The sequence below is a fragment of the Glycine max genome, chromosome 18 (genome assembly GCF_000004515.6).
Source record: "Glycine max cultivar Williams 82 chromosome 18, Glycine_max_v4.0, whole genome shotgun sequence".
Lineage (NCBI taxonomy): Eukaryota > Viridiplantae > Streptophyta > Magnoliopsida > Fabales > Fabaceae > Glycine > Glycine max.
The window spans coordinates 57428203-57444809 of record NC_038254.2 but is presented as its reverse complement, the minus strand read 5'-3'; the positions used below and the strand labels follow the sequence as shown (position 1 = coordinate 57444809).

The 16607-nt window shown below is 29.6% G+C and overlaps 4 protein-coding genes across 5 annotated transcripts; 2 read left to right on the top strand and 2 right to left on the bottom strand.

Moving 5' to 3' along the window:
• The first annotated feature begins 1535 nt into the window (after positions 1-1535).
• LOC100800585 (putative lipid phosphate phosphatase 3, chloroplastic-like) lies at positions 1536-5766 on the top strand. Of its 2 annotated transcripts, XM_006601757.4 has the most exons (9): positions 1536-1788; positions 3016-3108; positions 3823-4047; positions 4146-4233; positions 4343-4452; positions 4550-4640; positions 4798-4986; positions 5094-5153; positions 5297-5748. In XM_006601757.4, exons 1-9 carry the CDS (start codon positions 1726-1728, stop codon positions 5500-5502), a joined length of 1125 nt encoding a protein of 374 aa, XP_006601820.1. In that variant the 5' UTR covers positions 1536-1725; the 3' UTR covers positions 5503-5748.
• Positions 5767-6307: 541 nt separating this feature from the next.
• On the bottom strand, positions 6308-6685 carry LOC102665710 (keratin-associated protein 21-1). The gene has a single exon (XM_006603547.1). It carries the CDS (start codon positions 6683-6685, stop codon positions 6308-6310), a length of 378 nt encoding a protein of 125 aa, XP_006603610.1.
• A 1370-nt stretch (positions 6686-8055) lies between these two features.
• Positions 8056-8628, bottom strand: LOC100306593 (uncharacterized). The gene has a single exon (NM_001250308.3). The coding sequence runs from the start codon at positions 8577-8579 to the stop codon at positions 8172-8174; it is 408 nt and encodes a 135-aa protein (NP_001237237.1). The 5' UTR covers positions 8580-8628; the 3' UTR covers positions 8056-8171.
• Positions 8629-13118: 4490 nt separating this feature from the next.
• LOC100800055 (uncharacterized) lies at positions 13119-14102 on the top strand. The gene has a single exon (XM_003552666.5). The coding sequence runs from the start codon at positions 13533-13535 to the stop codon at positions 13947-13949; it is 417 nt and encodes a 138-aa protein (XP_003552714.1). The 5' UTR covers positions 13119-13532; the 3' UTR covers positions 13950-14102.
• The last annotated feature ends 2505 nt before the right edge of the window (positions 14103-16607 follow it).

The following is a 16607-nucleotide window of genomic DNA, read 5'->3' as shown; positions in this document are numbered from 1 at the left end:
CTCCGTTCCCTTTGCTGGAAACAACTCTCCTCCATGCACATTTTCAAATTAATCTGTTTCATTATATATGGAAACAACATGCAAAGTTAAAAATAAAGTGACCGCCGTAATTAACTTGCGCACTATGGGAATGTTTACATTTTTTTTGTTTTCAATACCGTAATTAACTTGACCTAACATGCTAATTAAAATTTCATTCTATTAATACTTTTGAAACCCATCTTATAAGTCTAATGTATTTTAAACTTAATCTATATATAAAAAAATCATATATATTTAGTGTAAGCTTGTACGGGTTAGGTCTATTTAACTATCAACTTCTCATCAATTTTAACTGATTAATTAATTATGATTATCTGAAATATTTCTTCCATATGTAATTTTTCTCTTCGAGAAAAATAAAGACAACGCAGTCCTGTATATGAAAGCTCTCTCATTCACCCTTCAGAAACGTTGCATTCATTGTCGGGGATGGAAGGTGGGTGAAGACATGTACAAGGGCCCAGGGTTGGATTCATTGAAAATTAGTGTTTTTTTTATCCCTTAAATCTAAGAACTGATCCGTTCGAATACAATCAAAAGGTTTAGTTCCATTAGTTAGTTGAATAAAGTGTTTAAATATTATAAAGTCATTAATATTTTCTTCAATTCGTAGGATAAAAATAACACCACAAATATAATTCAATGCACCACCGCTTCTCATTTTTTGCAATTGGGGAATTCACGTAAACATATCATAACCGTTGGATCAAGATGGGATTACTTATATTTTACTACTATTTTAATAAATCTAACTTAAAATATAATTGATCCAATATTCATTTAAGAGCACTTTAGAGAATCTATTAATATTCATGAGTTTATAATTTGTTCTTAGCGGGTTCTATGACATCACACCATATAATAAGTAAATAGTACATAATAGATAGATTGGTGGTGACAAATAAAATGACATTTTAATATTAAAAATAGTTTTTGTTTAAAAACCAAGTCTATACTTAACAGTCACATAAATAAACTCTAATAAGAGAAACTCATAAAAATAAGTTCTTATTTCTAAAACTCCCTCTAATATGCCGTAAAAATCTAAATTCATAGTTGTGGTACTGTATAAGTGTATGGAATGCATTCCCCTTTCTAAGTGTCTTTTTCATTAATAAAGTAACTTTACGCAGTTAAGACTTAAGAAGAAACTCCTTACAAAAGTATATGTACTATGTTAAGCAATAGCGAGTAAAGAGTCATAATTATCTTTAAGACGAATATATATACATCAAGTCACAAAGTTTCACAGTAACAAATAACAATAAGCAGACAATTATATGTTTGAATATGCCAAAAATAGAGACTCTTTAACACCAATGGTGATTCATATAATTTTATCTAAACACCAAAAAATGCAATAGTTTAGGAGCCACTTTAATTTCTCACCACCTTCGTTTTCTTTGTTTTATATCACATCACGATTAGCCATACCGGTAATTTGCATAATGTTCAAAACCAAGAAAAATAATAATAATTTGCATAATGTGTATTATGAGAGTGACCTAACTAACCCACACTTCATATCTTCTCGTGTGGACACAAATTGGAATTGGAATTGAAATTCCCCACTACTTTTTCAATGCCATATGCTGCAAACCCTTCACTTTTCACTTCTTTTCTAGCTCTCATTTGATATTCCCAATCTCTCTGTTTCTATTTCTTTGTTCGTTGCTTCACACTATGGCTTCTTGGTGGGATTTAAGACCCTTCTTTCGTTTTCAGTCTGTTAGGACCCGATTTCAGGTCAGCGCTTTATATTTCTCTTTCAACTCTGTTCTTCTTCTATGTCAACACACGTTTATTCTATTGTTTGTTGAATGCTTGAATTTCTCTGGATACTGCTTTGAAGCTAAAAAATTAAGCTTTTGGAGCTGTATTACTTAATGGTAATAAAGTTATGAATCGATGGATGGATCTGTGTGATGATTGATGTTTTTGAACCATTTAATGGATTCCCAAGATAAAAGGTAATGGATTTTATTCATATTTGTGAAGCTTTTATCCTTCCTTCTCTTCAAGTTAAATGCACACAATGTTCTTGTTCTTTGCTTCCAAGTTAAGTTGGTGACATAATGTTTGTCTTCCAAAACAGAACATTTATAGATTTAGGCATGCTTATTTAGTCAACTATTTGTGTTCTACTTGTGGTTACAGCCATGTCCATACCCATACCCATCATTTGTATTTGATATTATTGTTTGTTTGCCTTTTGGAAATTTTGTGCCCTGCTTAGTGCTTTGGACATATAAGCTGATATTCTATAGGAGTAGACTGGGGGAGTAATGGTCATAGTTGCAACTGCTAGGAATTGAACCATAGGCATACCCTGAATGATTTAAGCTAATGCTAGCTTGCTATTTTTATTGGATCATATCAGTTCATTTAATTCATGTTAACCAATGCTTGCGTCTGATTTGAAAAATGAACTCTTGGCTTTGGCCCGTAACTCTTGAACTTGTCTCTTTTTTGTTAACCAATGGTTTACCCTCTCTTAATCCCTTTTTTTTCTCTCTTTAGGATAGTTTGTTTCATTGTGTCTTCTGGTTCGTATATATTAAAGCAGGCTGTGTAATTTGTTTTTGATTGGTTGGCTTAACTTGGAAGATTACTATTGTAGATTTTGTTTTGTGGTGATTTTCCAGAATCCTAACATTATTAGTATTGTGTTTGATTGATGTTTACATTCTTGTGATGGACAAGTGCTCTTGCATATATGTAGCCAGAGATACTGGCATTCCTGCTGAATAAATAGATTTAAAATTTTCGGTAATATTTAAAATGTTTATCTTAGACATATAGGATTTTCCAGGTTTCTAATTTGGATATTTTGCAGCTTTGTTTAACTTTAACGCATATCCGTTGTATCTATGAAAACACAAAAAAAGGACCAAAAGTTTTCAACAGACAAAGCAAAATCAGGGTATTTTCATGGAATTTTTCCCTGATATTGCTTTCTTTGGAGTTACCTAGGATTTATCAAGCAGGAGGATGGGGATCTCTGCTGTTACTGGTGCTCACTTTTCATCCATTAATTTTCCATTGATAGACACAAAGAATGAAGAGGTATACAATTTAATAAGATTTTTCTTGAATAACTAAAGGAGATTCTTCAGGCTTGGCCATTACAATATTAGCTCTGAAGATATTATGAGTACATAATATGTTTCAAGTATTTTCTTAAACAAGAAAATGAGGCAGAGGGACTGATGTAATATTTAATGATCATTTAAGAACAAGAATACATGTTCTCATATCACATATGTCTGTATAACTGGCATTTAACAGTCTCTTCTCTACACAGATTTCTGTCAGCAGTTTAAAACTGTTGTAAATTACCAGCTTATAGTCGAATCAGGCTGTTCACAATGTTATTTGAGCTTCTTGCCACAGAGATAGGAATTAAGCAAAATGCTTATTGATTTTTAGTAGAGATGGAATCCCCCATCTAACTCCATCATACATTTATACTGTCTTTTCTCTTGCTCATGAGCTGATGGACTTCTGTCTTTTCTTTAAATGCTATTATTCACATTACTTTGATGAAACATATCTACTAGGTTGTCTGTTGTGATTGCATTACCCTTGACCCTTGTATTATCAGTATATGAAGATATACAGCATAGTAACAAGAATGCAAATTTTGAAAATGATGACACTTATTGAGTTTGATTGTTTTGTTATGTAGACACGTTGGATATCAGCTTGTGTTTTTGAAAGAAGAATTGAACATCTTTTCTGACAACTCCTAATCTCAATTGTGGTTTTTGTGTGCTGTAGGAATTCAGGACGAGGGAAGTCCAACTTGGTTCACATACTGTGAGTTCTCATGGATATGCAGTTGCAAGAACACACAAACATGATTGGCTCATTCTCTTGCTCCTCGTGTTGATTGTTATCAGCCTGTACATTATCCATCCTTTCCATCGCTTTGTTGGGAAGGATATGATGACTGATCTCAAATATCCACTGAAGAGTAATACAGTTCCTGCTTGGGCTATTCCTGTAAGTTTACTGCTTCGGATATATAACATGTGAATTTTTTTCCTTGAATAATTACATTAACAAGATTATCTTGTCATTTATTATTTTTTCATGGTTAGATATATGCAATTTTATTGCCCATAGTGATCTTTCTTGGTGTCTACATCCGAAGGAGAGACGTCTATGATCTTCATCATGCTGTGCTGGGTATTAATTTTTAGATACCCCTCATTTATTTAATTGCTAGCAAGCATATTCTATTTGTTAAAATGAAACTGTTTGAGAAGATAACAGGAAAAATTGTTTTCTGGCACAGGTTTATTGTTCTCCGTTTTAATAACAGCAGTATTTACTGAGGCAATAAAAAATGCAGTAGGTCGACCTCGACCAGACTTCTTCTGGCGATGTTTTCCAGATGGAAAGGATGTATGTTTTCCTTTAATTTTAGGTTTTCAATTCATATTTATCAATTATGTTGGTTCTTAATAGTGGGCATAATTAATTATTAGTGGCTTCTTGTTAGGTTTATGATAAATGGGGAGATGTCATTTGTCATGGTGACCAAAAGGTCATAAAGGAAGGATACAAGAGTTTCCCAAGTGGTCATACTTCAGGTATGTAGCATTTATTTATTTCATGTACTCTTTGTACATAGGTCTAGTAACTTTTCTGTACTTCATTTCAATAGAAATGAATGGTGGAATCAGTTTAGGTTATTCTACTCAAATTTTATTCTATTGTTTGCTTTAAATATTTTCAATTTATGTGCAGGGTCATTTTCTGGTCTGGGTTTTTTATCATTGTACTTATCTGGAAAAATAAAAGCATTTGATCGCAAAGGTCATGTTGCAAAACTTTGCATTGTTTTTCTACCACTACTTGTTGCATCACTTGTTGGCATTTCTCGAGTTGATGACTACTGGCACCACTGGCAAGACGTGTTTGCGGGAGGTCTTTTAGGTTGGTCTATCCTTAGTATCTCAATTATTTATAAATTAAATAAGCCTCAAAAATTACTTACCACTGTTGTTGGCACTTGACTCACTACATAATATTTCTTCTTCCAGGGCTTACAGTGGCTACATTTTGCTATTTGCAGTTTTTTCCTCCTCCTTATCATTCTGAAGGTTTGCTTCAATGCAGATTCTATTAGATGACTTGCTCTAAATAACTTTCTGTCGAAAATTAACCATATTTCATAAGTTTTTTTCCTGCTATGAAGTATGGTGTCAACCTTTTGATGTTCTGGATATATTATTTTTCTGTGCAGGCTGGGGTCCTTATGCGTATTTTAGGATGTTGGAAGAATCTCGTGGTATGACCCAAGTTCCTAGTGTTCAAAATTCTGGTCAAGCGCAGTTAGCAGAGGCTCAGGCTGAGAGCCAAGAGGAACAAGGTCTCCACGGGTGTATGGGGTTAACTTTATCACGGGATCATCATGCAGCATTGAATGACTGTGAATCTGGGAGGGGATAAAGTCTGTACATTTCATGATCTTGCTCTCTGTAAAATGTAAATCAGATGTTAGTTCGTAGCCTAGGATTTTAACCAGTATTTAAAACTAACACATTTTGTTGAATAGTTGTTTCTATTCAGTCACTAGTGTCTCTGAAAACTTTGAAGCGTAGTTGTTTGTAAGAGTCAGGTTTGGGACAATTAACCTTTGTTATTTCAATATTTTGTGAATATGTTGACATAAGAAAATACGAAATCTCTTGAGAAGATTGCCGTTCATTCAAACACATTTTTGGATCAATTGGTTTTTAATAACCGTGTAATCAATTTAGCGTAAGGTTATTCTATTTTAATTAATAATTTCGAGTTCAAGACATACCCACGTAAATGTATCAGATATTTGGAAGGAGAGCAAACATACTTGGCGAAGATGATTGTGAGTAATTATAGGGGTGAAATAGTGGGGGTTCTCATACGCCAGATTTATACCTTGTGTCAGAAATACTTGTAAAACATAAGCAACTCTTAAGTCTTCACCAGTAGCAATGAAGCAAAATAACACTTTGCTGCAACCTTTGACTGTTAATGTCAGCTTGGTATTCCAATTTCCAAACGCTGATTACAAGTAGAAAATGCTGACTTTGCTCATGTGATTGTTATTTCATGCATTAAATCAAATCAAATAAAGCTATCTTATGTTATAAATATGGTGCGCCGTAAGACAATAAAATAAGTCAATTTTCACGAATCAAAAACCCAATGCAGAAACTAAGCAAACGAAACGAAAGGCAAAATGAAAAATGCAACATGAAACATTATGAATTGATCATATCTGAATAACAATTGTTTTCTGGGGATCTGAGAAATTTTTCTTAGATTTTCTAGACTTACGGGTCCGGAAATTAAAATCGTATCCAATGCCTTGGCCGAAGCCGAAGCCAACACCGACACCACAACCAATTCCGAGACCAAAAACGAAGTGCATGTGGTTGAAGGGCCAGCCTCCGTAGCCGAAGCCACCAACCAAACCTAAACCTATTCCGGCGCCGCAACCGATGCCAGCTCCGAAGCCAGGACCCAACACTGATGTTTGAGGTTTGGGGGGTTTGTTGTTTCCCAGGAACTTGGTAACCGAGAATTGTTTTTGGTCGTTGTTGGCATTCCAGGTCCAGAAAGAGTCAGCAGCATCAGCTTTGGTTTCCATCACCTTTGTTTTGCTCACTTGCTGCCACTGCGGATGGATGGATAGGATTTTTCAACTCTGTGGGTTTAGATATGAACTTTTATTCCTATGCCACGGGCCCAACATGTAGCCCATAAATGTATTTAGTGCAGGTGTGCTTAAATTTTAAGGAAAATTTCTTTTATATATTTTTATATTTTAAAAATAATTATTACTTTTTACAAGTAATAAATAGATTTAACTATCAATTTAGTCCTCAAATTATTTTAAAAGATTCATTTTGATCATTAAATTTTTTAAAATACATTTAATCTTTTTTGTTGAATTAGATTCACATTGATAGCATTGCGAATTTCAATAGTTTTCTTTTAATAATAACATTTTTTAGTCGTCACTATATTTATTATTTTTTCAAAATTACACAGCCACCCTTGTTCTCTGCACAAGGCACTACCTCTACTTCTAACACAGTAGCACTCACGTCGCAAATCGCTCTCTATCCCTCACTTGCACGCGCAACCACGACACCACCAAATCTGTCACGCGGGTGGGTATGGTGGTGTTGGCAGTATAGAGGTGGTGCACATTACGAACAACAGAGGTGGTTGTGTATCATTTTAGAATAATAATAAACATAATAACAACTAAAAATTATCATTATTCTTAAAAGAAAACTATTTTTAAAAAATTGCGATGTTAATGGTGTCAATCCAATTCCACCAATGCATTTTAAAAAACTTAGGATTAAAGAGAATCTTTTAAAATAATTTGAAGACCAAATTAATATTTAAGTCTAATAACAAATATGTAGTATTACACTACTACTATTTCGTATATGAAAAACACTATTTACATAATATAATAAGAAGTATTTAAGTCATATTTATATAGGTCATTTTATAAAGTTTATATAAAATTTAACAGAATTTGTTTAACTCAACATAAAAGTTATATTTTCATTTCTACTTGAATGTGTTTTTAAGATCAAATTCACTGTTATTCCAAACTATGTATATTTAGCATTTGTATAAAAAAATATAAATATATTTACTATACACAATCATGTTATACAATGAGATTTATGTCAGTTGATTGAACAATTTCTGTGAGTTATTATAAACCAATAGTATTTTAATTCTTACAGATAAAAACATATATAGAAAACAAAACAAAAGTATTCTATTGATGATATTTTGTCAAAAAAACTGAAAATGTGTGGGGTGAACTTACAAAAATGGGAGTGAGAATAACACTTTCTTATTGAGAACACAACCTCCCAGTCCCATCCCCCACCGTCCACCCCCGCCACTTCCGAAACAAAAGGAAATATACATGAACAAAAAAAAGAAAAAGAAATAACAGAGACGAAAATTGAATTTGCGCTTTTTTTCTAATGATCAGTTACTTTGGTTTGAATCTTATTTCCATGTATACAATTGAATGAAAGAAAATCTCAAACATAGAATTAAAAGTTGTAGGATAACTGAATAAGATATATAGAACACAACTACATGGGATGAAGTTCATAGGAAGCAACCAAGGTCTTAGAAATCTCAAAAATGAGCCTGGCCTCAAATTCATCACGGGAATAGCCCTTAGACACTTGACGAGCCTTTGGAATCCGTTTCACTTCAAAGATGTTATCACTGTTCATAGCACCTACGTTCCCTGACAGCTTCAACATAAAGTTCATATAAGCATTCTTGAGCTTTGTCAAAATCGTCAATGGTGATCTCATCACCCATCTAAGCCTTGGAACTGCTCTGATCCTCCAATACCTACGTGGCCCTCTCAAGCGGATGATCGCCATCTTCCTTCTAACGACGGTGGCGCCGCCGTGGAGACGCCGGTAGCGCCGCCTTCTCAAGTAACTCTTGATGCCACCGTAGATTGACTTGGGAAGTAGTGACTCCATTTCCTTGTTTTGAAATTTGAATAGCTTGGAATTGGAGGTGGGAGTGAATAGATTGTGCTTGCAATTGAGCAAATATATATAAAGTGGGAAATTCTTACTCTAAAAATATTACGTTTAATTTAATAAAATCATTGGAAGTGGAAAACATAACTACACATGTCGGTTGTTGAATTAATTAAGATTAATAAATCATAGACAATATCACGTAAGCTTTTTTTTTCAATATTAATTATATAAACGGCTGCTTTAGAGAAATAAAATTAAAAAAAAAAAGTCAAAAAATGTTGCTTTGACCAAAGATCGTGCGCGTGATGTGAGCAAACAAACATGACCAACACAGTATTTTCCTCCCTAGCTTCCTTCAAATATTATGTTGGAATATTATTTGATACTTTGAACCAAGGAGAAAAAGCAAAGGCATTTTCATTTTCATTCTGGTCATTTTCAGTTTCTGTTTTATTTTCAAAATATTGGGTGGTTAATTAAATTTGATTTTAATAGAGACACGAGTCAAGTCAAGTACACTTGATTAGATTCAAATTGGCTTGTGACTGAAGGAAAATGCTTTAAAATTTTATTTATTGTTTTAATTCATTTATATGAATATGTGAAAGATGTCCGAAAAATTAACAAGTTTTAACTTATTTTACACTTGGATGTAAAACTAACCTTGTTAGTTACATATGTCTTATTAGAAATTAAAAACAGTTTAATTTGTTATATTGAGTATTATAATAAAAAAATTAAAATAATGTTTAGAATAAATTATTATATAATAGATAATAATGGATCAAATTAAATTTTAATAGAATTATTAATATATATATATATATATATATATATATATATATATATATATATATATATATATATTGCTATATTAGGATGACTTTTTATTTTATTAATAATTAATTTTTGTGATTATCTTTAATAAAAAAAATTTAATCATATTTTTTCATTTACAAAATTTAAATTTGATATTTTACTTAAAAAATTAAATCTAAGACCACTTATTGAAGATAGTTTGAGCCCTTAGAAAGCGAAAGATATATATTTGTAATTTTGTATGTACGAACGATATGTTCGGTGAGCATGAAAATTGTCGTTCATGTATTATTCCTAATACTTTCAATAAACTAGAGTGGTAGTAATATTATTAAACCTGTAAAAAAAAAAGCAATATTATTTAAAATACCACTCGACGGATTTATGTAATCGAAAGACAAAATAGGTGATTCATGATTGTGAGGTGCACAAAAGAAAATGAGGTAGATGTCAGTGCTTACGCTACTCTGAAAAATAAGTTTTTTCTTTTCTTTTGGAGCATCATATTTTATGTTACAAACAATTTTGTTTACTGATGCTATTTTGTGTTTCGATCATGTTGTCTGATTGGATTTCGTATTAAATGTTTAAACAAGTTAAATTTCTTTTACTTAAATTAACATATATGATTAAGAAGAAGTTTTATGGAATGAAAGTTATTTTTTTTAATATCTTTTAAAATGGTTAGTTTTATATTATATAAGATTTTTCACAAAGTTTAAATTAAATTGAAAATCATTGGTTATTAATTATTGTGGTGATTGATTGACATTGGCAACAAAAAAACAGTATTTGTGGTATATAAAAAAAAAAGCAAACAAATTGGCTTTTTCTTTAAATCTACCCAAAATTTGAATGGTGACTTAAATGTGGAATGTTCATTTAAATTATTATACATGTCCCTTTTAATTATTTTTATATTAAGTTGTTCATTTAGTAACACTCTATTTATTTAATTAATGCAAATGTTATCAATTTAAAAATAATTTAATAACATTTTTTATGAAAAACAGGTCAACTTTAATAACATTTTGATGAACTAAAATTAAATAAAAGATCAATTTAAAATGGATCATTAATTTTGACTTAAATATGGAATGTTTATTTAATTTTTTGGCAAAATTGCAAATTTACTTTTCCTTTTTTCTTCAATTTTGATTTTAGTTTCCTTTTAAAATTATTCACTCATTTTGTTCTTCTTTTTTATCCAATCACTTAATCTTGATCCACAAGTCCAGATTTAGACATTGACTATTACAAATGAATGTTGACTATCACGTTCCACGCTCTGATTGGGCGATGACAGTCATGTGTCATGTTCTGATTGACCAATGATAACAATAATCCATTTCATCGTCCATAAAGTCGTCATCCAATCAAAAATTGACATGTGATAGTCATCATCCAATCAGAACGTGATACATGATCGACAATATTCATTTGTAACCGTCAATCGAAATATGGATTTGGGAAACAAAATTGCGTGATGTATAAAAAAAGAGGACAAAATACATTATTAATTTTAAAGAAGGACCAAAATCGAAAATTGAAGGCAACTAAAGACACCAAAATGATCCAATCCAATGAGATTGTTGGAGGAAGATTAGTTGAATGAGAAATAGAAACTCTAAATACCTCTGGATAACACAATAAAAATAGGAAAATAAAATTATTTTAAATTAATGTCAATATATTATTATGAAATATTTTTTTGTCACCATGATTATTATGAAATATATATATATATATATATAAAGTAATAAATGTAATTAATATATATAATTAGTGTAATGGATCGTAACTATAAATCAATTGATCTATAAATATTTAAGGATATTTAATATCTATAAAAGAAGCCTAAACATTTAACTCAAATGATTGATGTATTGGTGTAAGGTTCTCTTGTGTTCAGATGGGTAAGAATGATTTTATTTAGTAGAAGAAGAAATTGTAACTATATACAAAACTTCCTTGAACCAATTGTAGTCACGCATGATGATATTAGTCCTTGATCCAATAGATTGAAGAACATTCATAATCCCTTGACCTAAGATAAAAAAAGAAACTAAACATTTGAATAAAAAATACAAATCACTATTTTGAATAATAAATTAAGAAAAAAAATGTTTATTTTATTTTATTTTATGTGAATCAGAGATTCACGAGATAAACATAAAATAAAAACATTGCAAACAAAAAATGAAAAATAAGAAATAAAAACACAAGTAAACATTCCCATAGTCCCTTAATCCTTTGCCGCTTTGTTGAATGAGACAAACATGTTTTGAGATGAGCTGCTGATTAATTAATATAGCTTTGTACATGATGAAAATAACTTAATTGGTAAGATACATTGAGTTTGCCAGAAAAATTTAAATTTGATTCACATAATATATTTTTTAAAAATTAATAAATTTTAAGTGTGATTAAATTTTAAATTTTAAATTAATCTTATAACTAGTTAAAGGTACTTTGAGGTTCTACTCAAAAAGCAAAGGTTTCAATGGTTAAAAAAATTATGTTGGGAACTTTCATGTCAGCCTTTGGTATAAAACTTTCCTTAAATAGGAGGAAAATAAATTAGAGATTTTTTTTAATTTATAATTTTTTGATGTTTAAATAATATGAAAATATTAGCATAATTATATTTTTCTCTCACATTTTTCCCAGTAAAATAAGAGTTTTTTCCCCTTTATCTCTTTTTTTTCTTTCTATTTCTTTTTTTGTTTTCTTGTTTTCTATTAGCGTCACAATGAATGGACTAGATTTCTGTATACAATTTGTGAATGAAAGAACTGTCTTACTTTTAAAAATTGTCAACCTGCAGCAGCAAACACAATGAATATGTATGGATTTAATGAAAAGCCGCTTTGCAAGTTTCCGACAGAAAAAAAAAATGAAGAAAAAAAAAAGTGGGGTTGACGTCGTGTGAAGTGGATTAATAAGTAATCAGATCAGATTTACATCTATATATAAGATAAATAATTATTTTTGTTTTTAAATATGTAAAGAATTGATAAATTTATTTTTAAAAATTAAAAATTCAAATTTTAGTTTTTAAAATGAAATAAGTGGAACAAATTTATTTATCTTTTAACTTTTGTTCATTTCCGTTAATGAATAAATTTACGTGGCACATTGAGAGATGGATTTACTCGTATTCTACATATTTAAGAAAGAAAATGACTATCTATTCAAAATATAATTTAATCTATTTTTTTAATTGTTACAAGTATAATATTACAATAAACACTTAAAAAAATTAGGAAAATAAACATAACTTAAAACAAATATAATAATATACATAATATTAATTAATAAACATAAATAATTATTTTTATCTTTGAATGTGTAGAGTATTGATATTTGTTACATTTTTTTCATTTTCAGTGATTAAAATTTAAATTTTTATTGTTTAGGAATAAATTTGATGTTACTCTACACATTGTGGATGAAAATACTTATTTATAAAAAAATAATACATCTATATAAAAAAAATCTATCAAAGTCTAAACTTCTAGATGCAGCCTTTTTTTTAATATAAAATGTGTTTAATATAATAATATCTTAGTGTCGTGCTTTTCCAAAGTTTGGTTCCTTTTCCACGTGCTTGTAATCGGCAATCCCGTTCCCGTGGTGTGTGTCCTTGTGTTGCACGCATAATTGTCATAATTTTACTATTAATAAGGTTATATATCCAACTGTTATTTATCAATAGAATGGATAAACTAATTATGTGACCACTGACTTTTCTAACACAATTCAATCGACTATTAGTAGTAGTGTTGATCTCGTCTCAAGGTGAGTTCATTATGGTAGACGGAGGAATCATTTATTTACAAAAAAGAAAAACAAAACTAGTAGAATATTAGGAGGAAACTATATATGTTGTTCAACTTCAACGTTCATGTTGACTCCCACGGTTACACCCACATTTCGGGTCAAACCGTAGTTTCTTGACTTTGTTTTTTTCAAAAACCAACAAATCCCCCCTTTTTGTTCTGAACTCCAATAAATACCTTTAAATCCTCACACAACGTGCAATGCCTAACGTACACAAATCACTTCTAAATAAGAGTAGAGAACCATACCTTCTCCTCCTTCTTCAAGCTTTTTTACAAAAGCAATATGGAGACAGAATCACTATTGCCTGAGCCAACTTATGGTGGCATAAAGAGGTACTTGAGAAGGAGGCGCTACCAACGCCTCGACGGCCACGGTGGTGCCACCGCCACCGGTGGAAAGAAAACAAAGATGATTAGGTCAAGAAGAAGAAGCCCACATAGGCAATGGAGGATGAAGGCAATTCCAAAATTGACATGGATGGTTAGGTCACCCTTGAAGATGATGGCAAAGCTAAAAAATGCTTACACGAACTTCATGTTGAAGTCCATGACCACGGACAACATATTTGGTAGCAAAAGGATTCCAAAGGTTGATCCTCAAGTGTCTAAAGGTTATAAGGGTGATGCGTTTGAGGCTAGGCTCATTTTTGAGATCTCCAAGGCCTTGGTTGCGTCTCATGAACTATATCCTGTGCACTAATTGTTTCTTCTTTGATCCTTCTTCTTTTTTATTTGGATTTCTCGAATTTTCCTTTCTAAATTTCCCGTGTGATTCCGCAGAAAATGTTGAAGAATCACCTAGAAATTGTAATTTATTTCTTGTTAAACGTATACAATTTGATTCTCTGACCAATTACCATATATATGTTCTCACTTGTTTGTCTCTGTCATAATTTATATTTGTTGCTTCAAATATTCAACTTCTAGTTTCTTTTTTGAAGGAATCTAACTTCTAGTTATTCTCTTGTATCATGTTAATCTTGATGTATATTAAATTATAAATAATTTGAAATTAATATAAAATCTTATAGATATAACTTACATATATAACAAAAATATGGTAATATAATATAATATACTAACGTTTTTACTTTTCTTTTAATTATATCTTACTATAAGAAGTGTTCTTGTTTGAGCCTCTCTATTCTTGTACGTAAAATTTAATAATTGAAATTAGCTTCTCTGATGTTATTTCTCACCTTGATATGCCATCAACAATAATTTGACTCACGAAATGTCAAAGTTAAAAGTAAGTTTATGTGAATTGTCAAATTTTTTTTCACAAAGGTTAATTTAATCTTATCATTTAATTTTAAATAAATATAATGATTAAATTTACTTAAATTTCATTTTAATTATTCTGTTAAAAAATCATATTAATTATCAAAACTAGCTTCTATATTCACTTTATATATGTTATATACAAAATTATTCAAGTCATGTTCTAGAAGGCTAGCTGTCCATGGTAAAATTACGGGCAGAGCAATTACTTGAGCAGCCAAGATGGTGAGTGCATGGTCATGTGTAGCCACACGTGAAAGTGAGCTAACTCCTACATTCATATGTTTAATTTAGATTAGTCATATTTATTTATTTCTACGAATTGTTTTTGTAACAAATAGAAAAAAGAGATAAGACGAAAAGAGACAAGTATAACGACGGAATATGTATATATATATAATAATTGTTATAAAATTTTATTATATAAATATAATTATCTTTATACTTTTCCTGAGCTTGATTCCATGTACAAGTCCAACTATCCCGTTTGAAATGAATTTCAGAACAATGATTGTCTGATGCAATTTAATTATTTAATTTGACCAGCGCATAAAATAAAATTAATGGATTAAATTTTTTACCCTTTGAAAGATTCTGTTTTTTTTTTCTGATTTATTCCATTTGATAAACAAAATGAGAAATAATTATGAAGAAAAAAGAAAAATATGCCGTGAATTTTTGGCCGATTCCGTACTGTTGCAAGGAAAGCATCTTGGATGTGTGTAATTTAAATTATCCATTTTAAGTTTTTTTATTTCTTATTAATTGATTTCTATAATGTCACATCACATCATATTTAACACAATTCATACATATTTTATTCTAATAATATAGTTTTAATCAACCTTTAATAACCATCCTTAAATGACGCACCCTTAAAATGATAAAAACAAAATATTTTTTAATCATAAAAATCATTGTTTATAAAAATAAATAATATTTAATTTTAAATAATCTAATGATACATAGCTCTTTTTTAATAATAATAAAAATAAACAATAGTATTTAAAATAGGCAACTAATTAATCAATGATCGAAAAAATGCTCTTAGCCATTCACCTCTTCATTTTAAAATATTTATGTCACTTTTGCCTTGTGTTAAAATTCCTTTTTTTACCTTATAAAAAATCATTTTTTGAATAGAAGTGTTAGAACAACAATAATACAACTTTTAGCCATTTAATGAAAGAGATTTTGATACCAATACAATGACCAACACTTCTAAAATCTTAAAAAAAGTGTTGGGTGAAATCTAATAGATTTATATATCTAGTAACAAGGAATAAGTATATATATACAATTGTAAAATATCGCTAAGGCTTGTAACAGGTCCTAATCTTAGAATAAGATCATTTCCATTTTCCCTAATTTTGTTTTCTTAAAAACACTTTAACTTAAAGTAATCCTTTTTTTTTGGATTTTTACGAAAGATTGAAGAATAAGATTGGATTGATTAGTTAAACTGAAAAAGTAACCAGCTCCTTATATTGGGCAACCTAAAAATCAATAAAGAACCCGTTAAAAACAATTACAAATTTAGTTAAAATCAATAAATTTGATGGTAAAAAATTAGTTCAAATTAGTTTCTTTGAAGAAAAAAAATTTATTGATTATTATTTAAAAAAGTGAGTACATAGTCCTAACCTAAATTAATGTAAAGTTGTTTTTTTAATCTTAATTAGTGATTTCAAATTTAAAGGAAAAAATTATTTAAAGAAAAAAAATTTACTATTAATAATAATTTTATCTGAATCGAAGCGATGAATATGTGATCCTATACAAAACAGTCTATATATGATTTTTTATTGTTTTACTTTTATTTGATGATTTTAATTTAAATCATTATCTCTTTAACTTTTATTTTAAAAATAAATTTAATTTAATGCAAGTTTTATTATATTATTATGTATGATAAAAATATTAATTTTTGTAATGATTATTTTAAAAGTTATATTTTTAAAATAATTTGTAATTAGGTAATAATGTATAAATCATTATATATATACTAACCATATAAAATTAAATACTCTGAAACAATATGATAAATATTTGTCCAGTGGATACTAAAATACTAGTT